The 19,951-nt window shown below is 49.9% G+C and overlaps 3 protein-coding genes across 13 annotated transcripts; 2 read left to right on the forward strand and 1 right to left on the reverse strand.

Annotated features, from left to right (window-relative positions):
* The first annotated feature begins 57 nt into the window (after positions 1–57).
* Positions 58–3,261, forward strand: SRSF2 (serine and arginine rich splicing factor 2). Of its 5 annotated transcripts, XR_004683044.1 has the most exons (5): positions 58–687; positions 893–1,203; positions 1,477–1,580; positions 2,218–2,315; positions 2,820–3,261. XR_004683044.1 is itself a non-coding variant. In XM_035025927.1 (3 exons), exons 1-2 carry the CDS (start codon positions 326–328, stop codon positions 1,194–1,196), a joined length of 666 nt encoding a protein of 221 aa, XP_034881818.1. In that variant the 5' UTR covers positions 58–325; the 3' UTR covers positions 1,197–1,203; positions 1,477–3,256. The 5 variants fall into 5 exon arrangements, 2 of the variants coding, with proteins under 2 accessions (XP_034881818.1, XP_034881819.1); XR_004683043.1 differs by having other exon boundaries at positions 2,218–3,261; XM_035025927.1 differs by having other exon boundaries at positions 1,477–3,256.
* METTL23 (methyltransferase like 23) lies at positions 2,350–8,287 on the reverse strand. Of its 5 annotated transcripts, XM_035025925.1 has the most exons (6): positions 7,897–7,971; positions 7,232–7,433; positions 5,690–5,794; positions 4,232–4,469; positions 4,065–4,149; positions 3,293–3,910 (listed from the first exon to the last, which is right to left on the reverse strand). In XM_035025925.1, the coding sequence occupies exons 3-6, from the start codon at positions 5,771–5,773 to the stop codon at positions 3,745–3,747; spliced, it is 573 nt and encodes a 190-aa protein (XP_034881816.1). In that variant the 5' UTR covers positions 5,774–5,794; positions 7,232–7,433; positions 7,897–7,971; the 3' UTR covers positions 3,293–3,744. The 5 variants fall into 5 exon arrangements, with proteins under 5 accessions (XP_034881813.1, XP_034881816.1, XP_034881812.1 ...); XM_035025922.1 differs by lacking the exon at positions 7,232–7,433 and having other exon boundaries at positions 2,350–3,910; positions 7,897–8,274; XM_035025921.1 differs by lacking the exons at positions 7,232–7,433; positions 7,897–7,971 and adding an exon at positions 8,108–8,287.
* A 220-nt stretch (positions 8,288–8,507) lies between these two features.
* Positions 8,508–19,367, forward strand: JMJD6 (jumonji domain containing 6, arginine demethylase and lysine hydroxylase). 3 transcript variants are annotated; one of them, XR_004683040.1, is made up of 8 exons: positions 8,510–8,821; positions 9,361–9,749; positions 10,246–10,532; positions 11,390–11,525; positions 12,866–13,004; positions 13,891–14,018; positions 15,311–15,753; positions 16,642–19,364. XR_004683040.1 is itself a non-coding variant. In XM_035025920.1 (7 exons), exons 1-7 carry the CDS (start codon positions 8,693–8,695, stop codon positions 15,345–15,347), a joined length of 1,245 nt encoding a protein of 414 aa, XP_034881811.1. In that variant the 5' UTR covers positions 8,510–8,692; the 3' UTR covers positions 15,348–19,367. The 3 variants fall into 3 exon arrangements, 1 of the variants encoding a protein (XP_034881811.1); XR_004683041.1 differs by lacking the exons at positions 15,311–15,753; positions 16,642–19,364 and adding an exon at positions 11,996–12,089 and having other exon boundaries at positions 8,508–8,821; XM_035025920.1 differs by having other exon boundaries at positions 15,311–19,367.
* Positions 19,368–19,951: the final 584 nt, after the last annotated feature.

The raw sequence follows: 19,951 nt of genomic DNA on the forward strand, positions 1-19,951 counted from the left end.
GGAGGGGCGAGCCAATCAGGGGATTCATTTCCGGGTGGCGCGGGCGCCATTTTGTGAGGAGGGATATAAACGGGCGCTAGATCCGCTTGCCCGCCCAGTTGTTTCTTTGGTGGAGTCGGGTGCTGCGGCTTTTCGCTCCCGTTTTTCTCCCCACCCCGTCCGGCCTCTCTCAGCGTTTCCACGCGGAAGCCAACTGCCGGAGGCGCGGCGCGGCGTCGAGCCGGCTTAGTGTGAGGAAACCGCCGCCTCAGCCGAGCGCGCGGGCCCGCCCAGGGCGTCAGTTTGTAGGCGCGCAGTCGCGGCCCCCGGCCGGCTCTCCAGGGCCATGAGTTACGGTCGCCCGCCTCCCGATGTGGAGGGCATGACCTCCCTCAAGGTGGACAACCTGACCTACCGCACCTCGCCCGACACCCTGAGGCGCGTGTTCGAGAAGTACGGGCGCGTCGGCGACGTGTACATCCCGCGGGACCGCTACACCAAGGAGTCCCGCGGCTTCGCCTTCGTCCGCTTCCACGACAAGCGCGACGCCGAGGACGCCATGGACGCCATGGACGGGGCCGTGCTGGATGGCCGCGAGCTGCGCGTACAGATGGCGCGCTACGGCCGCCCCCCGGACTCGCACCACAGCCGCCGGGGCCCGCCGCCCCGGCGCTATGGCGGCGGCGGCTACGGACGCCGGAGCCGCAGGTAAACGGGCGGGGGGCACAAAGGGCCGCGCGGACACGTGGCGGCGGCGGGCGGGCGCGGGGCCGCGGCGGGCGGCGGGCGGCGGGGAAATGGCGCCCGGGCGGCGGGCGGCGCGGTAATGGCGGCGGGGCGGGCGCAGCACGCGGGCGGGGCGCGGCCCTCGGGCCCCGATGGCCGCTCTGACGCCCGGCCCGTCCGCCCTCAGCCCTCGGCGGCGCCGTCGCAGCCGCTCCCGGAGTCGGAGCCGGTCCAGGTCCCGCAGTCGCTCCCGCTACAGCCGCTCCAAGTCTCGCTCCCGCACTCGCTCGAGGTCGCGGTCCACGTCGAAGTCCAGGTCGGCGCGGAGGTCCAAGTCCAAGTCCTCGTCGGTGTCCAGGTCTCGCTCGCGCTCCAGGTCCCGGTCCCGGTCCCGGAGCCCTCCGCCCGTGTCCAAGAGGGAGTCCAAGTCCAGGTCGCGCTCCAAGAGCCCCCCCAAGTCTCCCGAGGAGGAAGGAGCGGTGTCCTCTTAAGCGAATGGTAATGTCAGTGGGGAGCCGAGACACATGACCCGAACTCAGATGGGGTTTGCAGGAGCTTGTTGTGATCCGCGTTAATAGAAAAGTGGCTCCTGATGTCGGGAGTGCGGCTGTGAGCTAACTCAGCTTTGGGAGTAATACGAGAGGGGTCTGCAGGAAGGATGTGCATAAAGCTTAGATAATAATGGCTGTTTCGTAAACTGTTTGAGACCTATTAATGAAAATGACTATTTCTTGCTGTTTTTATCCAACGTCTGCATTTTCCCCTTTAAAGCTGCGGTCTCCTGTTTGATAAAAGAATATTGGCCAGTATTGCAGATTTTAACTGATTTGGCTGATCCTCCAGGGACCAGTTTCTGTGGGCGTGTATTGGAGCAGGTTTGTCTTTAAACGTTAAAGATGCACTATCCTCTTAGAGAAAACGATCAGTTCAACTATTGTTGTACTGACTGGGACTTCATATTCTAACGGATGTGGCAAACGAATTGCAAAAAGAAGCAATGAACTTTTGGAACCCCAAAAAAGTTTACAGGTATTGCACTGGGTGGGGAAAGGATAGTGTGTCTTTAACTCTCAAATTGTTTGGTCCTATTTTTTAAAAGGAAAGGGCCCTAAGTAGCTCAGATATTAAAGCTTTATTCTCAATTGCCAAATGTTTCGTTTGAGAACTAAAAATTTATCTTAAAATAGACTGATTTTCTGATTTCAAGTTGTTTTTGTTTGGATACCGTCCTTTTCCCCTCCCCGCCCCTTTTTCCCTTCCTCATATCATTTTTCACCTTGGTTATTTGGCCAAGATTGCATAAACACAAATTTGTAAAAGCGGATGGTAGCCTCTGTGAAAATTTCCTAATTGGGCCTTTATAAAACTGATAATGGCTGGGTGGAACCTTTCCGTAACCTCCTTGTTTCACCAGAGCCTTAGTAAGTACATGCCTGAAACTGAAACCATGTGCACTTTCGGTAACTTCATTGTAATGGAAGGTAAACTGAACTTTTTTCTTTTCAAACCTAGATGGGTCAACAAGCAACATAACAGAAGACTTGGGGGAAAAGGACCACACACTCAGTCCATCGAAGAGTCCTTGGAACAAGCAACTGGCTATTGAAAAGGTTATTTTGTAACATTTGTCTAACTTTTTACTTGTTTTAAGCTTTGCCTCAGGTGGCAAATTTCATTTTATGTGCCATTTTGTTGCTGTTATTCAAATTTCTTGTAATTTAGTGAGGTGAACGACTTCAGATTTCATTATTGGCTTGGATATTTGAGGTAAATTTTCCTTTTTGTTTATATAGTGCTGACTTTTTTTGTTTGAAATTAAACAGATTGGTAACCTAATTTGTGGCCTCCTGACTTTTAAGGAAACGTGTGCAGCCATTACACACAGCCTAAAGCTGTCAAGAGATTGACTCAACATTGCCTTCATTCCTTAAAATTAAAAACCTACAAAAGTCGGTGTAAATTTGTTTGTATATGCTATTTACCTTCAGATCTAAGTGGTAATCTGAATCCAAATTTGTATAAAGACTTTTCAGGTGAAAAGACTTGATTTTTTGAAAAGGATTGTTTACCAAACACAATTCTAATCTCTTCTCTTGTGTATTTTTGTGCACTAGGCGCAGTTGTGTAGCAGTTGAGTAATGCTGGTTAGCTGTTAAGGTGGCGTGTTGCAGTGCAGAGTGCTTGGCTGTTTCCTGTTTTCTCCTGATTGCTCCTGTGTAAAGATGCCTTGTCGTGCAGAAACAAATGGCTGTCCAGTTTATTAAAATGCCTGACAACTGCACTTCCAGTCACCCGGGCCTTGCATATAAATAACGGAGCATACAGTGAGCACATCTAGCTGATGATAAATACACCTTTTTTTCCCCCCCTTCCCCCAAAATGGTATATCTGATCATCTTCATGTATGAACTTAAAATATGGAAAATGTTAAGGAAGCAAAATGGTTTGTAACTTTGTAAGTACTTATAACATGGTGTATCTTTTTGCTCATGAAAATTCTGTACTATAACCATTGTTTCTGTAGTTTAATTAAAACGTTTTCTTGGTGTTAGCTTTTCTCAGAATATGTCTTGGTCTTTTTTCCCCCCTTTATTTGAAAGACCTGTGCAATTACCTTGTGAATTGTTACTGACTGTACAGTATGAAAGTGAAATGTTTAGTAGTTGACTTTTTTCTAAGTTAAAAAGTGGAAATGCCATTTCAGCACCCATAACCCCTAAAATCAATGCTCTAAGGTAGCACTTTCTTGAGGTTCTGGGTACCCCTGTCTCTCAGCTTAATTTATGCCGTTTTTAATTTTTTTTCTAAAGAACAATCCAAGTCCCTTTTTTTACAGGTCTGTTAATTTTTGTTTTCATGGCTTTGTAACCCATGAGTGTTTAGGTGACCCACCACCATCTTTAAGGCCAACAGATCAGACCATCTTCAGATTCAGTGCTTGTACTCCCAAGAAGCTGAAGTGGTCTGAGTCTTAGTTGGCATGCCAGGTTGCTAATTAGTATTGACATTGTCCCAGAAGAACCTGTATGTAGGTGTAATTCAGAGACTGTCCTTTGCAAAGGAGATGACCAGCATTTCAACAGTATGTCTTCCTGGGAGGGCAGATTCTGCTATATCTTCTTTGTCTGCATCAAAAGACTCCAGAGGAATGTGGACACATTTCATATCCCACTTGTAGAGCAAAGCTTCAAGTGACCAGTCAGCACTGAAAAAAAAATAATAAATTGTTTTTTTAAAATCATGCTTTTCCTGTTTTGCTTCACATATATTTTCATTTTATCCTTAAAGTAGATATTGCATGAGGATTGGGATTTAAGTTTTAATAAAACTGAGAGTAGACCAGGTTTATTCAGGCTTACCTTCTTACCTGGTAGGTGGACCACAATTGGACTTTGGGGTTTTTTTCCATCAAAAAGTAGACTGTAGTTAAGATGTCTTCAAAATCTGGGAAGAAAGGACTCCTTAAATGGACTTGTACTTATATCATCTCTCCAGCGAAAGTTACTATTGACCAAAAAAGTTTTACCTTCTGGTTCAAAGAACACATCAGATGCAAGAATAATATCTTGTGGTGGTAGAGCCAGAAGATCCTGAGATACATGTCCCCATGTCAGTCCTACGACACGCACCTGTGGCAGGTTATTCATTTCACAGCTTTTCCGACAGATTTCTAGACAGTAAGGCAGCTCCGAACTGTCCGACAAGATCACTTCAGCACCGCATTTTGCAGCCGTAATTCCTGGAAGGCTCACTCCAGCTCCAATCTAAAAGCATTTCAAAGTTCTTAGGATTGCAGGGAATTTGGGAACTTGTTTCCCTAAGTACAGAGTCCGTCATGAGCTGCTCATATCTACAAAATGTACAATTGCAGTGCTTTACTATATGAAGCTTAAGCTCTTCAATTTGTAGAAATTACTTGAGATTCCTCTTAATTGGGTGGGAAGGTTAAGTTCCGTACAGGGCCCTGTACTCTGCAACTGACTTAGGTGCTTCCAAACTCCTGAGTGTGTATCTGGCGACTTAATTGCTTAATATGCCCAAGGCAGTTTGGGACACTGTTCTTAACAGTCTATAAGGGAGCTCCTAATTATACAGGACATTGGGCCTCTAGAAGCTTGATGGGTGACTTGCCTGCACACCTGGCCATTATGGCTGTTACTACCAATTTTTACTGCTTTTATGTGGCTATAACCTGACAGGTCTGAAACATGGCTTCCTACAAAGGGGATTTTCCAGTTGGGCCTTCGAAGTGACAAGGTCTTAAGCATGCTAAGGACTAACCAAGGAATGCCTTGTATTTTAAAACAAGTTTCCCATTTTCCAGTTCTGAGCAAGAGCTTGGGAGGTTCTCAATCTTTTCTGAATGTCTACAAATTGCCACTGTTCAGGGCCAGAAGGATGCCACATATCTTCACACCCCTCACGTGGTTTTGCAAAAGTTAAAGAGGTGTTACTAAGTTTTGGGTTTGTCCTCGGCCTTCAGATTTAAGCCTTGTACCATTTCTGCAAACTTGACAAAAAGTTTATTTCTCCAAGTGTTTAGCAGTCTCATGTCAGGTGGAGTGATGAGAAAGAGTTTGGGATACTCTCAAGATTCCCAAAATATGGAAAGGGCTATTGTATGAGAAACTGCATGTGACACACTAGACTCCGGATGACCCTGTTGGGACACCCTGGAAAGATGGTCTTAATGATTGCTTCCATGCCAAGATTCTATAACTATAATTAGTCAATGGGCTTCACTTAGAATAAGGGTCAGCATAACATAAAGGGCAAGGCGATATTTTAGTCTCGATGGGACTCCTGTGGTCTCTGGTGCGTGTTCTTTTTTTAAACAACTTAAAATGTAAAAAGCATTCTTAGCTCACATGACTTACAAGCTGGCCAAATCACCCGATTTAAAAATATTTAACAAAAGTCAGTAACAAGCACGTAGACTTAAATCTGAACAGAGCATTTTAGGAAACCTCAAGGGCACTTGTACCTCTAAGACAGCCTTGCCCGGCAGAGATCTTCTGTGAAACCACAGGTACTGAGCCAGGACCACCGCACAGGGCCAAACATACATTCCATACTGCAGATGCAGCACCTGAAAAGAATTTTTTGTATGCCAAAAATAACTCATCTGCTGGCAGTTGGGAGTATATATTTTTACAGCAATTAGAGTGCCCGACACTGGACAAAAAGGACAGTTCTCTGCTGTCCGGTTCAAAACCCATGGGGTATATAAAACTGCAATACCGTGTGATAAGCACTCTTCATACACTCCTGCACTCAACAAGCATTTACCCAGGGACTGAATGGCTAAGGATGTAACTAGGTTATCATGGAATACACATACACACACACATACATGCCCTACTGGGAAAAAGACAAGCCACAAGTAAGCAAATATATTTTTAGTTGGTGATAATGCTAACAACAGCAGGTGATGTGAGAGTAGTGGGGGCAGGGAGACGTGGGGAGACAGTGACCACAAGGTGGCTGTCCTAGATAGGGCGAATGATTCAGGCAAGAGTCCTGAAGCAGGAACTAAAAAGCCTCTGGCTGGACCACAGAGGGCACTGACCGCAGGGGCATGGGGGCTGGGAGGCAGGGTTGTAGTACAGAGGTCAGTGGGAAGGCAGGGACAGACCTGTGGGGTCTTGTAGGCCACAGGAAGTTTAGCTTTTATTGTAAGTGCAGTTAAGAATGTATCAGAGGGTTATATTCACAGGCATAACTTGGTATGCTTATGGGAATCAATGAGTCCAGGAAGACATTCCAGAAGTTTGAGTGCAGCTCAGTCCTGGAATTAGGAAGGCAGGCAGCTTAGAGAGCCTTTGGAAAGATACAGAATTGTGAGAGCACAGTATTCAGGGAGGCAAAATAAGGACTCACACCTTTGGAATGAACCTGCCTGAGTTCAAATGCTAGCTGTGTAACTTACTAGCTGTGACCTCACCCATTATTTAACCTGTCTGTGCTTCAGTTTCCTCACCTGCAAAAAGCCTATCTCATAGGGTGACTTGGAAGACTCAATGCAAACTGCTTAGTACAACGCCCGACACAAAATAAGCAAAGCAAGCTGTCATTAAACTGCAAAACTGCAAGTCTTTCTGTTTTCTAGAGCAGAGGGTGCTGCTAGTGGACTAGTTGGAAAGGGGGCTGAAGTGGTGTAAGTATCAAAGGTGAAGGAACTGAAAGTCTGAACTCAATCATTCAATTCACTCAACAAAAGTATTAGTGCCTAGGCACTGGTTCTAAGTGTAGGGAGTGCAGCGTGAATAAAATGCCTGCCTGGTGCATTTTACCCAGGATACAATAAAGGATTTCTGACCAGAGCAGTGAGTGAGTTTGCAGATTTGGCTGTAAAGGGGTCTTTGTTCTCACAGGGAGTATCTTCACCTCCTAAACTTGGGAAGAAGTCCCAGTGGGTATTTCAACACGAAGGCATTTAAAAACTATCAGAAATGGGTTTCACACTGGAGACTTAACTTCCTCTTAGGCGGTTTTTCATCTTCAAATTATTTTTGCTAATACCTACCTCACAGACTGCTGTTAAAATCGAAACGCTGCAACGTCCAAGTGCTTTGAAAAACCGGACGCATAATGTATTACTTCTATTATTTGTGAGAGTTTGGGGACAGCCGTGAGCTGGAAAGAACAAATGAGTGCCAACCCAAGAAACTTTATTTGAAAAGGGAGAGTGGAATCCCCGGTCCTGGATGAAGCTGAATTAAGCAGCCCTTCAAAATCAAAGAAAATATTTGGTGTTAAAAATGCCACCTTTCCGGGACACCTGGGTGGCTCAGTCGTTAAGCGTCTGCCTTCGGCTCAGGTCATGATCCCAGGGTCCTGGGATCGAGCCCCGCATCGGGCTCCCTGCTCCGCGGGAAGCCTGCTTCTCCCTCTCCCACTCCCCCTGCTTGTATTCCCTCTCTCGCTGTGTCTCTCTCTGTCAAATAAATAAATAAAATCTTTAAAAAAAAAAAAAATGCCACCTTTCCGGCAGGATATATTCGATGTGGAAGGCCCTTTTCCTGGCAGGGCCCCTTCAGGCCACAAACCTTGCCGCCCGGAGGGCCAACCTAAGACAGGGTAGCCGCCAAACCCCGCCCCCACCCCTCCCAACACCCCCAGGTCGGCTGCGAGCGGCTCCTGCCCGGGGCGCCACCGCAAAGTACCGGAGGCACCTCCCGCCGCACGCACCTGCGGGACGCTGACCTCCAGTACGGCCCCCTCGGCCCCCAGGCCAGGCTCCTCCAAGAACCGAAAGCGCTGGGCCCGGACCTCATGCCCTCGGAGGCCACGCTTGCCCAGGGGGCAACCGGGGACCCCCGGACGGGCCGGGAGCAGCGAAGAGCGCCGGGCTGCCAGGCTGCGCGCGCGGGAAACCCCTGGCCGGCTGGGGCCGCCTCACCGGCGCCACGTGGCCCTTGGCGGCCCTGCCGGGGCGCTGCAACTCGACGCAAGGGCGGGGAAAGCACCCTTCCGGCGACGCTGTGGCCGCGCAGGGAGAAGACACCGGGGACCAGGGAAAAGGGACACGGAAGACAAGCGGCCTCGGAGACTCGCACGCCGGAAGCGGGCCGCGCATAAAGCGGCCCACGCCCGGAAGTGACGCGCGCACCGGAAGCGGGCGCGGGAGAGGCGGAGCCGTAGTCAGGCGGCTCCTCGATCATCTCGACCTTCCCAACATGGCGGAGAGCCGGCGAGTGTGAGGGCGGACCCCGGAGGTGCCCGAGCCAATGGCTCACCGCGACAGGCCGGGGGGCGGGGAAGACGGCAGCCGCGTGCCCAACCCGAGGCCCGGGAGGTGGTTGGGGAGTGAATTTTCTGGAAGGCGAGTTTAAAGGCGCCGGGCCAGAGCGAAGGGCTTTAGGGAGCCGCCGCCGCCGCCGCCTCCACCGCCGCAGCCACTGCCCGGGCCGGGGAGGGGGTGCGTGGGAAGCAGGAAGCGAGGCGCGCGGAGGTCGTCGCGGGAGCAGCTGGTGACCCCCGGAGGATGAACCACAAGAGCAAGAAGCGGATCCGCGAGGCCAAGCGGAGTGCGCGGCCGGAGCTCAAGGACTCGCTGGACTGGACCCGTCACAACTACTACGAGAGCTTCTCGCTGAACCCTGCGGCCGTGGCGGTGAGTGGGCCGGGGTCGCGGGCTGGGGCCCGGCCTGGGCATCTCCGGGCTCATGCGCACCTCCCCCAGCGCCCAGCGCGGCACCTCTGGGTTCCGATGGGCTCACTCGCCCCCCGCGGAGGTCCGGGTCATCGGTGCCCGGATTTCGGGGCGGGCCTCCTTCCTCCCGCGCCGCAGCTGCCGCCTGCCCGGCCACCTGGAGGCTGACGCCTTTGGCGATATCCACGAGGAGGACTGTCGCCCCTTGACCCCTTTGCGCTGTGGGGCCCCCGGGGCCTTGACTGTGGAGGCCCATGAGTGGGAGATGCGAAGCCCCCTTCCCCTGGTGGGGCGGCGCAGGGTGCGACGTGTCAGTCCACACGCAGGTCCTTGTCCCTCTCCCCCCCACCCCCCAAAGATAAGCCAGAACGAGAATATGGTTCCTTAGGTTTGTCCTAAGGTATGTCCTTAACGGGTCCTGGGGGACGCCTTTTGCTGCCGCTGGACTTTTTTTTTTTTTTTTTTTAATTAACTGGATAGGTCTTTTCTGATTCTTCCAGGATAACGTGGAAAGGGCAGACGCATTACAGCTGTCTGTGGAAGAATTTGTGGAGCGATATGAAAGACCGTACAAGCCCGTGGTTCTGCTGAATGCCCAAGAGGGTTGGTCTGCCCAGGAGAAATGGACCCTGGAGCGCCTAAAAAGGAAGTACCGGAACCAGAAATTCAAGTGTGGTGAGGATAATGACGGCTACTCCGTGAAGATGAAGATGAAATACTACATTGAGTACATGGAGAGCACTCGGGACGACAGCCCCCTTTACATCTTTGACAGCAGCTATGGGGAACACCCCAAAAGAAGGAAACTTTTGGAAGACTACAAGGTGCCCAAGTTTTTCACTGATGATCTCTTCCAGTATGCCGGGGAGAAACGCAGGCCCCCTTACAGGTAAAGTACCTGGCGGTGAAGCCCTTATGGTCTAACGTAGGACAGTATGTGTCACCTGAGCTCAGTCGGCTAACCTTTTTCCATAACAGTGAGTGGTTCTCCTTAGTTGCACATGGAACTTACTTAGGGGGTTACTGCTGCCTGCCCAGGTCCTACGGCCACAGATGGGTTTTACTGGTCTGGGTTGCCACCTGGGCACCAGGATTTCTGAAGGCGCCCCAGGTGACTCAAACACGCAACCAAAGTTAAACCACTGATCTTTAAAGGAAGTTTTAATAGTTGAAGCCTGGTAGTAGTAACCCACATGAGTGATTTTTTTTTTTCTTCTTTCTGTTATGGAGCATTCCAGGCATGATTCATTTAGCGTTTTTGCATAGCAGGATTTATGTAGTCTCTGAAATAAAGAACATAATGTATAAGACTAAAAACTCACTATTTGGTGGCGTGTGTGTACAGTTAAATTACTTTTCATATCTTGGACGTTTCCATCCTTTAGGTGGTTTGTGATGGGGCCACCACGCTCTGGAACTGGAATTCACATCGACCCTCTGGGAACCAGTGCCTGGAATGCCTTAGTTCAGGGCCACAAGCGCTGGTGCCTGTTTCCTACCAGCACGCCCAGGGAACTCATCAAGGTGACCCGTGAAGAAGGAGGGAACCAGCAAGATGAAGCTATTACCTGGTTTAGTATCATTCATCCCCGGACGCAGCTTCCCACCTGGCCACCTGAATTCAAACCCCTGGAAATCTTACAAAAACCAGGAGAGACTGTTTTTGTACCAGGTATAGATGAACTAAGAGAAAGTGCATTCTTTGATTTCAGTTATTTGTCATTTCGGAGCATAAGTGTATATAGAAGGAATCAAAGAAACCTCTTTGCGTGCTGACTCTAAACGAACTGACTGCTTCCCACCTTAGACAGTGATGTGCGGCTGTGTGCTCAAGTGCTTAGGGGGCTGCTCTCCACATCTCTTGTAATCTAAACACATAGTGCCTATTGATAAACTTCTTGTATGTAAAGATTCTATTTATCTTTATGCCTAGTAGTTATCTGGTGTCTCTGTGGACATACTGTAATTTGTGCATATTTCTGTAAATTGGGTTTTTAATACAGTGTAGCATTGGCCGGGTTGAGCCAGGAAATAGGAACTTGGGGCTAAGAGGAAGGACGTCCCATACCTGATAGGCTAAGTGTTTAGAGTGAGGGTATTTAATATTGAAGATAGGTGTTCTTCTTCTAGGAGCTGAAGAACTTGCTGCCTTTACAGTTTTGAGCACAGTTTTGGATTAACAGGGGTCAACACACTTTTTCTCTAAAAGGCAAAGAGTAAATATTTCAAGCGCTGTGGGCCAGACAGGGTCTGTTCCAACTGCTCAACTCTGCCTATGGAGCAGGAAAACAGCCACAGACAATCCGGAAATGAACGGACATGGCTGTGCTCCAGTAGAACTTTCCACAAATAGGTTGGGATTCCTGGATCAGGAGAAGCATTGCCCAGTCTCGATCTCATGTCTCCGAGTCTCTACCTGTCTCACCTATAGATGGGTAGATAGGAACTCTCTATTCATGAGGCTTATGTTGTTTGTGATTGTGCAGAACCAAACCCTATTTATTTAACTGTTTATTTGTTGGATTTCAGGAGGCTGGTGGCACGTTGTCCTTAATCTCGACACCACCATTGCCATCACCCAGAATTTTGCCAGCAGCACCAACTTCCCTGTTGTATGGCACAAGACGGTAAGAGGGAGACCAAAGTTATCGAGGAAATGGTATAGGTGAGAGACATTTTTTTTTTCTTATCTTTGTCTTGTTCCAATTCCTACCCCAGAGGTGAAATGGAAAGAGTCCACTGCTGCAGTAACGTGTGCTGATCTTAGGCCTGGGAGAGCTGGGGCTGCAAAACCGCCCAGGCAGAGGAGAGTGGGTCCAAGGTCAGGGCTAGTTCTCAGGATGCTTGCCAGCCTCCAGGTGACAGGGTAAGACTCTGCATGTTTGATCAGTCAGTCAAAACATGGTCATAATTGGGATTGGTTCTCATTTTCTGTTTATTTGTTTTGTTTTATTTTCTGTTTTTGTTTACGTCCCCCCCAAGCTAGCACTAGCAAAGGAAGCCATTTTGTTTGGGTTTTATTTTGGTTCTTTCTTTTTCTTACTGAGAAGCATTATTCCCTTTTGAACTTAATACCTTCAGTTCTTGTGAGTGAGGTGACTGCCCTGGAGACTTAGCTCCTCTGTTTATCCACAGAACAGATACAGCACGGGCAGCGGCAGTGCAAGCCACCCCCAGCCACCCCGTGCCACTGTGTCCCAACCCTGACCTGGAGGGACCAGCTCTCGGGGTAAGAGAGGGATCCTGGCTTGGTCAGTGCTCAGCCTCCCTGCTGAGAGGGCCAGCAAGGGTGGTGGCTTTGTTCTTCCCGGACTCACGGGCACCTGAGGCCCACTTACTCCGTCCCATAGGCCACTGTGTGCTGTGATTTGGTCATCTTAAAGGCCTTACCATACAGCTGGTCTTTTGTCCCTGGTTAGAGTGGATGCCAGATCAGGTCCCTAAGGGGAGGGCTGCTGCCTCTGAAAGTCCAGTTCAGTTTTATCTTCCAAGTGAGGGGAACCCTTTCTGTTGCTTGACACTTCTTATTTCTTGCAAACCTAATTGTCGCTACTCGTACAAATAGAATTTAACCAAGCGCAACTGCGGTCACTCAGTGCTGTGTTGTGGAAAGGAAGGGTTTAAAAAAATGAGCTAGGAATGGTTCAGGAAAAAACACAAGGAAGAGAGACTCTTTCTCCCAGGTGGGGAAAAAAAAAAAAAAAAGACTAACTCGGGGCAACTTTGCCTCACAGGTCAGCAGCACGGCTGGCTCCTTTGCAAAGGTCATAGTAACTTGCGTGCAGCTAGGTTGTCTTTCAGAAAAGCCTGAGCAGCATGGTAGGGCTTTTGTTCCCAGCCTGTGGATCCGTGTGTCCTCACCACTGTCCAGCACCCATTCTGAGCCAAGGCACCTGACTTCCCAGGTGCTTCTGAGAGAGACAGGCCTCAGCTTTGAGTCCGGGTGATTGTGTGCAGGTGTTGCTGCCGGTCCCAGCGCTGGGAACAATGTTTCTTGTCTCTCAGGATCTTGAAGCAAGAGCACCCCGAGTTGGCGGTCCTGGCTGACTCCGTTGACCTTCAGGAGTCCACAGGGATTGCCTCGGACAGCTCCAGTGACTCCTCCAGCTCCTCCAGCTCCAGCTCATCCGACTCGGACTCGGAGGTGAGGCCTTGCTCCCTCCCTAGGCCCTCGGGGCAGGTCACCCCGGAAACACCAGATGTGACTCTCCCCTCTCCTGTCTGGGAGGGAGAGAGATGAGAACGTGGTCCACTTTGTTCCAAGAACTACAGCTGCCACCATTCCTGCTGGGTGGTGAATTTTGCCCACGTTACAGCCTTGCACGTGTTTGGGGGGGTGGGTGCGTGCGCATGTCGTTGCAGTAACTTCAAGAGGTAAAAGGAGTATTTGGGGATTTTGTTAAGGGAATGGCCGAGGATCACACAGCTCATGATGGGGTTTCAGACTTAGAGCATTGTCACCTCAAAGCCCATGTTGAGAATTATCCCTGTGGATGTAAATTGTAAGCCTGGAAACTCGGCAAATTCAGTGGTTTGTTAGAAGCTAATGTCATTTTGGGGAAGAGGCACCTGGGCCCTCAGCAGATGAAATTTCTGTTTTAGTGCTTTGCATAATCTGGGGATTTGGTGTTTTGCAGGGGGCAAGGGCGGGGGAGTGGTGTGTTAAGTGCTATACTTCTGTGCTTCCCTCCTCGGGGTCTGTGTGGACGCAGTGAAATAGCATAATGCAATCTCAGAATCTGACTGAAAGATATTCTTAGAGCGTGTGTCCCGATTTTGAACAAATAACCCTCCCGTTGGAGAACACTGGAGGGGCAGCCGGCATGCGAGGGAAGTTGCAGTGTTTGGGAGGCAGAAACACTGGAGGGAGACAGCCATTCAGACCATGTTGGGGCGTGGCGGCAAATGGCTGCTTCACTTCTGGGAGAACGCAGATGACATTTGTGCCGTCTCCTGGGGTCGGAAGTTTATTTACAGACAGAATGGGTTGCATCTTGGTGAGTTCCTGTTTTTTTTCCTCCTCCGTCCAGTGTGAGTCTGGGTCTGAAGGCGATGGGACGATGCACCGCCGGAAGAAGCGGAGAACGTGCAGCATGATGGGAAATGGAGACACCACCTCCCAGGACGACTGTGTGAGCAAAGAGCGCAGCTCCTCCAGGTGACCACGCACGGCTGTTGTCTGTGTAGGAGGACATGCCCACGGCGAGGGGCAGGGCCCTGGGGAGGGCAGCCTTTTGGATCTGCAGACAAAGGGAGGGCCGGAGAAAGCCAGAGAACGAGGACGCCCTTGGAATAGGAGTCCGTTCACTTAGCATTTGCTACAGTAGCTTTTTGCTCCGCTATCAGTGCAAAGTAATGTGGCTCATTTTATGCATAAAGGCAAGAATCTGTGTGGATGGTGCCAAGGAAACCCTTAATATTATTTAATAAAAACTAAATCCATTTTATATTCTTGCAACTTTTATCCTTTGAGAATACCAGAACCTCCCCTTGTTGCTCTTCCTGTGGTGTTGTGGGAAAGCAGTCACCCCACTGCTGTGTGCTCTCGATGGGGAAGGGATGGTTACAGCAGTTGAGGGCAGCCCAAGAGAAGGTCCCTGGTGTCTCCCGAGAGCCTCAGGGCCGGCCTCCTGCTTTTCCCCCCACTTGCCATTGTTGCTTTGAGCGCTCACACCAAGTGAGACATCCGTGAAGAACTCCAATTTTCTATAAGGTCTTCATCACGTCTCCCACGTTTGTTTGCTTGTTTGTTTGTTTGTTTGTTTGAACCAGATTGGGTCTAAATAAGTTAAAACTTAAAATCAGAGTCAGTAAGGTAATCTCTTTGCCAGCGTGTGCCCTCGTGGTGGACACGGAATGGGCTTTCAGTGAGTTTTGGACCCAGACTCTTCTCACGAGCGAGTCGCAGTGTGTCTGGCGGCGGCAGTAAGCGGGGAGCTTTCGGGGAGCTTTCAGGGAGGTAGTTCAGTACAGAAGCTCGGAGGACTCTATAAACATCTGAGGGCCTGGCCTGCTGTGGGTGACGATGCTGTTGTGTTCTTTGTATCTCTGAGCAGCTGGCTGTTTTCTTGACACATGTTAGGAAAGTGTAGGACCCACAAGCCTTGCTGTCTGTTTTCCTTTCTCTGTAGTCAGACTGGAATTCCAGGAGAAGTTCAGGTGTCCCAGTGACACGAATTTATGGGACTAGACTATGCATTTCTCAACCAAGTCATCCTCTTCACAGCCATTGTTAGATTTCTCTTCTTGCTTTTCTAAGGTGTTTCTGTTGCTGGAGACTCCCACCTGCCCGTGATGTGTGACTTTATAATTTGTCAGAAAAAGTTCTAGGGACAGCCCTGCCCTGAATTGCATGTGGGGTCCTGGGGTTCTGCTTAACATTTCCTTCCAGCTTCGCACCAGCTGTGCTGTCTACATGCTGATTACAGGCAGTTGTACTTTCCTTGGCAGGATTAGGGACACTTGTGGAGGCCGGGCTCACCCCTGAGCAAATAAAGACACTCTCCCTGAGGTGGCTCCTGTGTACGCTGTTGGCCGCCACCTGACTCAGTTTTCACGTCTTCTGCTCCCACCTTCTCCTTTGTCTTCTTTGAATTTGGATAACCTTCTCTGGTCCAAGCTTCTGTCTTCGGTCAAATGCCGTTTTTACTGCTTACTAAGAATAGATGGTCAAGAGGTTTCGAAGCTCAGCAAGCTCAGTGACACCCGAAACACCGAAGGCTGGCGTGCTGTTGGGTGAGGAGCTCTGGCTGTCACCTCTAAGCCACGCTGCTCAACCTCGAGGCCGCAGGGCTGGGATCCCTTGAGTGTCTCGCTGCGTCTGATACCTCAGCAACATTGGTGAGGAACCTCTACTGTCCGAGAGCCGGCTGCGCACAAGCAGGCCCTGAGGGGTGAGTGGACTCGGATTTGTGTCTGAGCCAATTACACGTAAAACGTGCTGCGCACACGCCACCTTCCTTTGTGTCACCGTTTGTCCAAAGCCGCACTCCGTGGTCGTGACCCAGCCAACGTGGGCAGCACCGCTCACCACTGGTTTTGGACGAGTTACCTTCCCTCCACCGCCAGAGAGGCTCTTAAATTCCGGCAGTGTTTTCGTGTGGTGTATTTTGGGGGTGGGATGACATGTCAGGGTTTTTGTTTAGGAACGGAGTGGGAAAGGTGTTCAATGTGTTCTTATCGCAGAATTCAAGTTGTGAATAGGGCCCACTTCTAACTGGTGTGGCCTCTTCCTACCATGTGATCCATAAGGCAGAAGCTCTCACTCTGTAAGAGACGTCACGAGTAGTGTCCCTGTTTGTTTGACCAGCAGACATTAGGTGGGTGGCTTGTGCTGCACGTCTGGAATAAATCCATATATGGTGCTTCTAGTCTTTGGGATCTGTTTAGGCTTCTCCGTAACTCTGGTCTGAATCCTTGGGGATTGACCAGCAGGTTCCATCTCTTGCCCTCTCAGTTCACCTGCTTGCCTTAATCTGTCCCTAAATTCAGCTAAATTTAAATAAAAGTAAGAGGGGGCTTGTCAAGGATCTGTCCAGTGAAAAGCACTGAGCAGCGTGCCCCGTTCTGGGCGGGGGTGTAGGTAAGGGCATGAGCAGTCAGAGGGCAGCAGGAGTCCCCGGGGAGCAGACGGCCTGGAATTATGTGGTGTTGCCTCCCCAGATCCTCCCTGAACATGGGTATAATCTGGGGAGTCCAGGGCTCCTCTGTGCAAAGGTTATATTTTTATCAGACTGATGATCATTTCTTGACACTGGGCCGGTCATGTGGCTTTCCTCTAGGAGGCTGGTTCCCTACCTTGTCTTGGTCAGTTTTCTGCATTCTCAAATGCCGATCCAAAAACGTGGCCGGATTGGATGGAGAACGTCCACCATGTTCCTCGGCGTTGGCGCCTGTCACCTGTCCCTCAGTGCCGCTCCCCTTCCCCACCAGGCCACCCGGGCTCAGGCAGCCCTGCTTCCATTCCAGGGTGTGTTTGGGTGTGAGTAAAGACAGACCCTGAATGTGTCGTCTCTTTGTGTTCACACCTGAATGGGGTTCCTGTCTCCTTTTTACAATGTTCTTGCCATCTTCCAAAGTGCTTTTTTTCTTTACGCCATATTGCTGCCAGGCTCACACCGTCCTCTGCAATTCATATCAACTTCCCTCTAAACTTGAAAAAACAAACAAAACCAAAAGGCTGCTTGCCACGAGGGGGCAGGATAGGACACTTTTGCAGTGGCTGGGATGACAGGGTAGAAGGAAGGTTGAATGGGAGAGATTAGCCTTCTCAAGAGGCCAAAGGTGATTCCTGTTTGACAAACAATATTCAGAAATAAGGGATCCAGCCCACCTGACAGGCCCACAGTCACCCCACCAGAAAGCATCTGGATCACAGCTTATATGCTGCGGTTTGGCTTTTGCCACCCCATGAGTGAGTGACCATGGGACAGTCTTTGTTTTAGGCAGGCCAGAGATTCAACACCTCCCACCCCGCCCCTGTTCCTGTTGCCGTGGGCCAACCAAGCACACCATTACGGAAATAAAGCAGGGATGAGGTGGGGAACCTGTGAGAAGGGAGTGCAGTGATGGCTGGGTGCTTGGGACAAGGTAGGAAGTGGGAACCAGGGGCCATCTGTTCTAAAGTTAACCCTTCACCCCACCTGGTCTGAGCTCCTTCTCTGAGGAGGGCAAGGACATGACATGAAACTTCTCCAACTGAAGACCAACAAGCTGGGTCCTGGAAGAAGGGCTCTTGGACCAGTAACTACTGATAGGGAGGAGCAGGGTGGAGGAAGATAGCGTGGGGCTCTGGGGCTTTGGGAGTGAGCACCAAAGACTTTACCATCAGCCTGAAGTATCCAGTGCTGCACACAGGCAGGTGTCTCTGGGGTCATTAGTAGTGCTGGGATATTCAGGGTGACACCTTTTGAGGGGAGAGCCACCAAACACAGGGACGTTCACATTTGGCTTAGGCTTGCAGATGCCCATTTGTGAATCTTCCAAGTGTTCAGCTTGTGTTTGAGTGCCAGGCACTGTTCTAGGTGCTGGAGATGCAGCAGTGACGAGCCCAGGTCCCTCTCGCGGAGCTGAAAGACAGCGCGCCATGCACGGTTCCTAAGGGTCACTCGTCAGAGTAGGTGGAGTCAAGCACATCCATTTCCATGACCAAAACAGCAAGGTCAGACCTTACTAAACTCGAGTCCATGAGATCTTCATAAAAGAACATAAATAACATCATAGTTGGGTTCTTAGTATTTGGTTTCTCTCTAAATTGGCTAAAGATATTTAAAGATCGGCAAGAAAGTTGTTGGTATCAGTGCTTTATGAACTTATTAGAGGTTCAGCCTGGATATGATTTAGGACTTTAGACAAGAGTGTGGGACAGAATAGGAGTTTTGCAGTAAATGTTGTAAAAAGTGCTCTCTAGGATGTAGGCGTGTACGTGCACAGCTGTAGGGTCCTTGAATTGTGTGTAGCGTTTCCACAAGTAAGTTGTTTGTCATGTGTGTGCTGGGTGCTGCTGATGGTTCCCTGTGGAGTCTGGTTTCTCCTCATACTCCCCCGTCCCTCCCTGCCTTCTGTCCATATGTTCCACTGATGTTATATTATATACAGCAAGACTAGATGACCCTCGTGCCCCGGCCCCCTCGGGTGGTGGCTCTCAACTTCCGTCTCATCATTAGTTCAAAAACTTGAGATGTCTAGCCCCCCCCGAATGTCCCATGAGAACTGGCCCGGTCTGCTGTCTCCAAGGTGACTGGACAGTGCAGAAGAACTGGGACCGTGCAGAGTCCTTGTTCCTCCTGCCACTGCCACAGAGACACCCAGCAGCCTGCTCCATCTGCTTTCGTCTCGCCGTGGGCTCCGCCACGGGATGCCTGTGGCTCCGCCGTTTGATGAGTGTTTTTAACTTCCACTTGGATGAAACTTGTTTATCATTTTAAATAAAGCAACTTGATTTAGAGTTGGGTTTTTTGCATTGTTTTATTCTTGTTTCTTCTCGTTATTCATCCCTTATTCATCCGATAGTGGATACAGAATGTAGCTAAGTTTGCACAGTGGGCCCCCTTAAATGTATACTTTCAAACAATGAAGGCAGGGGACAAAAAAGAAGGCCCCCTTTGGCTGAAAGTCCCCCCAGGGGTCAAAAGCCAGTAGCTGAGATAGGAGCCCCATTCCACATTTTATAGTTACAGGGCATTTTTCACCAACCACCACTGAAATTCCTTTTGCTGGTACCCCTTACTGTTATGGGAAGCAACAGGACTAAGCTCCCCCTCTTCCTGGAAGCCTGCTGGTCATAACTGGAGCTCAGGAAGAAGCCTAAGCACATACTTGTGTCTTCCATGTAAACAGCACTCCATCTAGCTTCTTGGCTTGCACCAGATACCAGCTTAGGCACTGTAATATTTCCAAAAAAGCAATAAATGTATCCTAAGCAAAAACTGGCACCCTGTTTTTTCATCTGGTGCCTGACAAACTTTGCCCTGTGTTTATTGGGAGTGGTAAAGACAATTTTTTTTTTGGTTACAGCATATCTATCGCAAACAAGCACAACAGAAGGAAGGATCTGGAGAAACAAAAAAGTAGACTTCCCTTCATTCTACCCTCCCATACGCTCGAGAATTACTCCCAAGAGGAAAGTCAGTAGGGGAGCAGAGTTACCCCAAGGCACCTGGAGCTGAATTCCAGAAAGCGGCCTTTGCGGAGCAGCCACGTTACAATGAGGCTTGTGTTGAAGGCTGCTGGGTCTCAGGCCTGAAGGGGCATTCGCCGGCCAGGAACTAGAAGTGTTCCCAGAAAATGCTGTGGACGAGTCTGGAAGTGGCCGAGAGTGAGCGGGGTTAACGTTTGCTTTTCATGGTCTTGCAGGCAGTCCGGTGCCATGCTTTAGGTGAGCCTTCCTGGCCTTACAGGGCCTCAGCATTTCGCAACCAGCAGTTCCAAAGTGCTGGACCTTCTGTACAGGGCGGAAATGATGCCGAAAATGACAGTCAATCTAAGGGCGCCTGAGGAAGGAGCTTTTCAAGCTGGTTTTCAAAACAAATGGAAGCGCGGAACGTCAGGCCTGCCCGGTGCAGGGCGGGGCTGGCCCTCCTCGGGCCTCGG

Source organism: Mirounga leonina, unplaced genomic scaffold, assembly GCF_011800145.1.
Source record: "Mirounga leonina isolate KUSES-001 unplaced genomic scaffold, KU_Mleo_1.0 Mir_197, whole genome shotgun sequence".
Lineage (NCBI taxonomy): Eukaryota > Metazoa > Chordata > Mammalia > Carnivora > Phocidae > Mirounga > Mirounga leonina.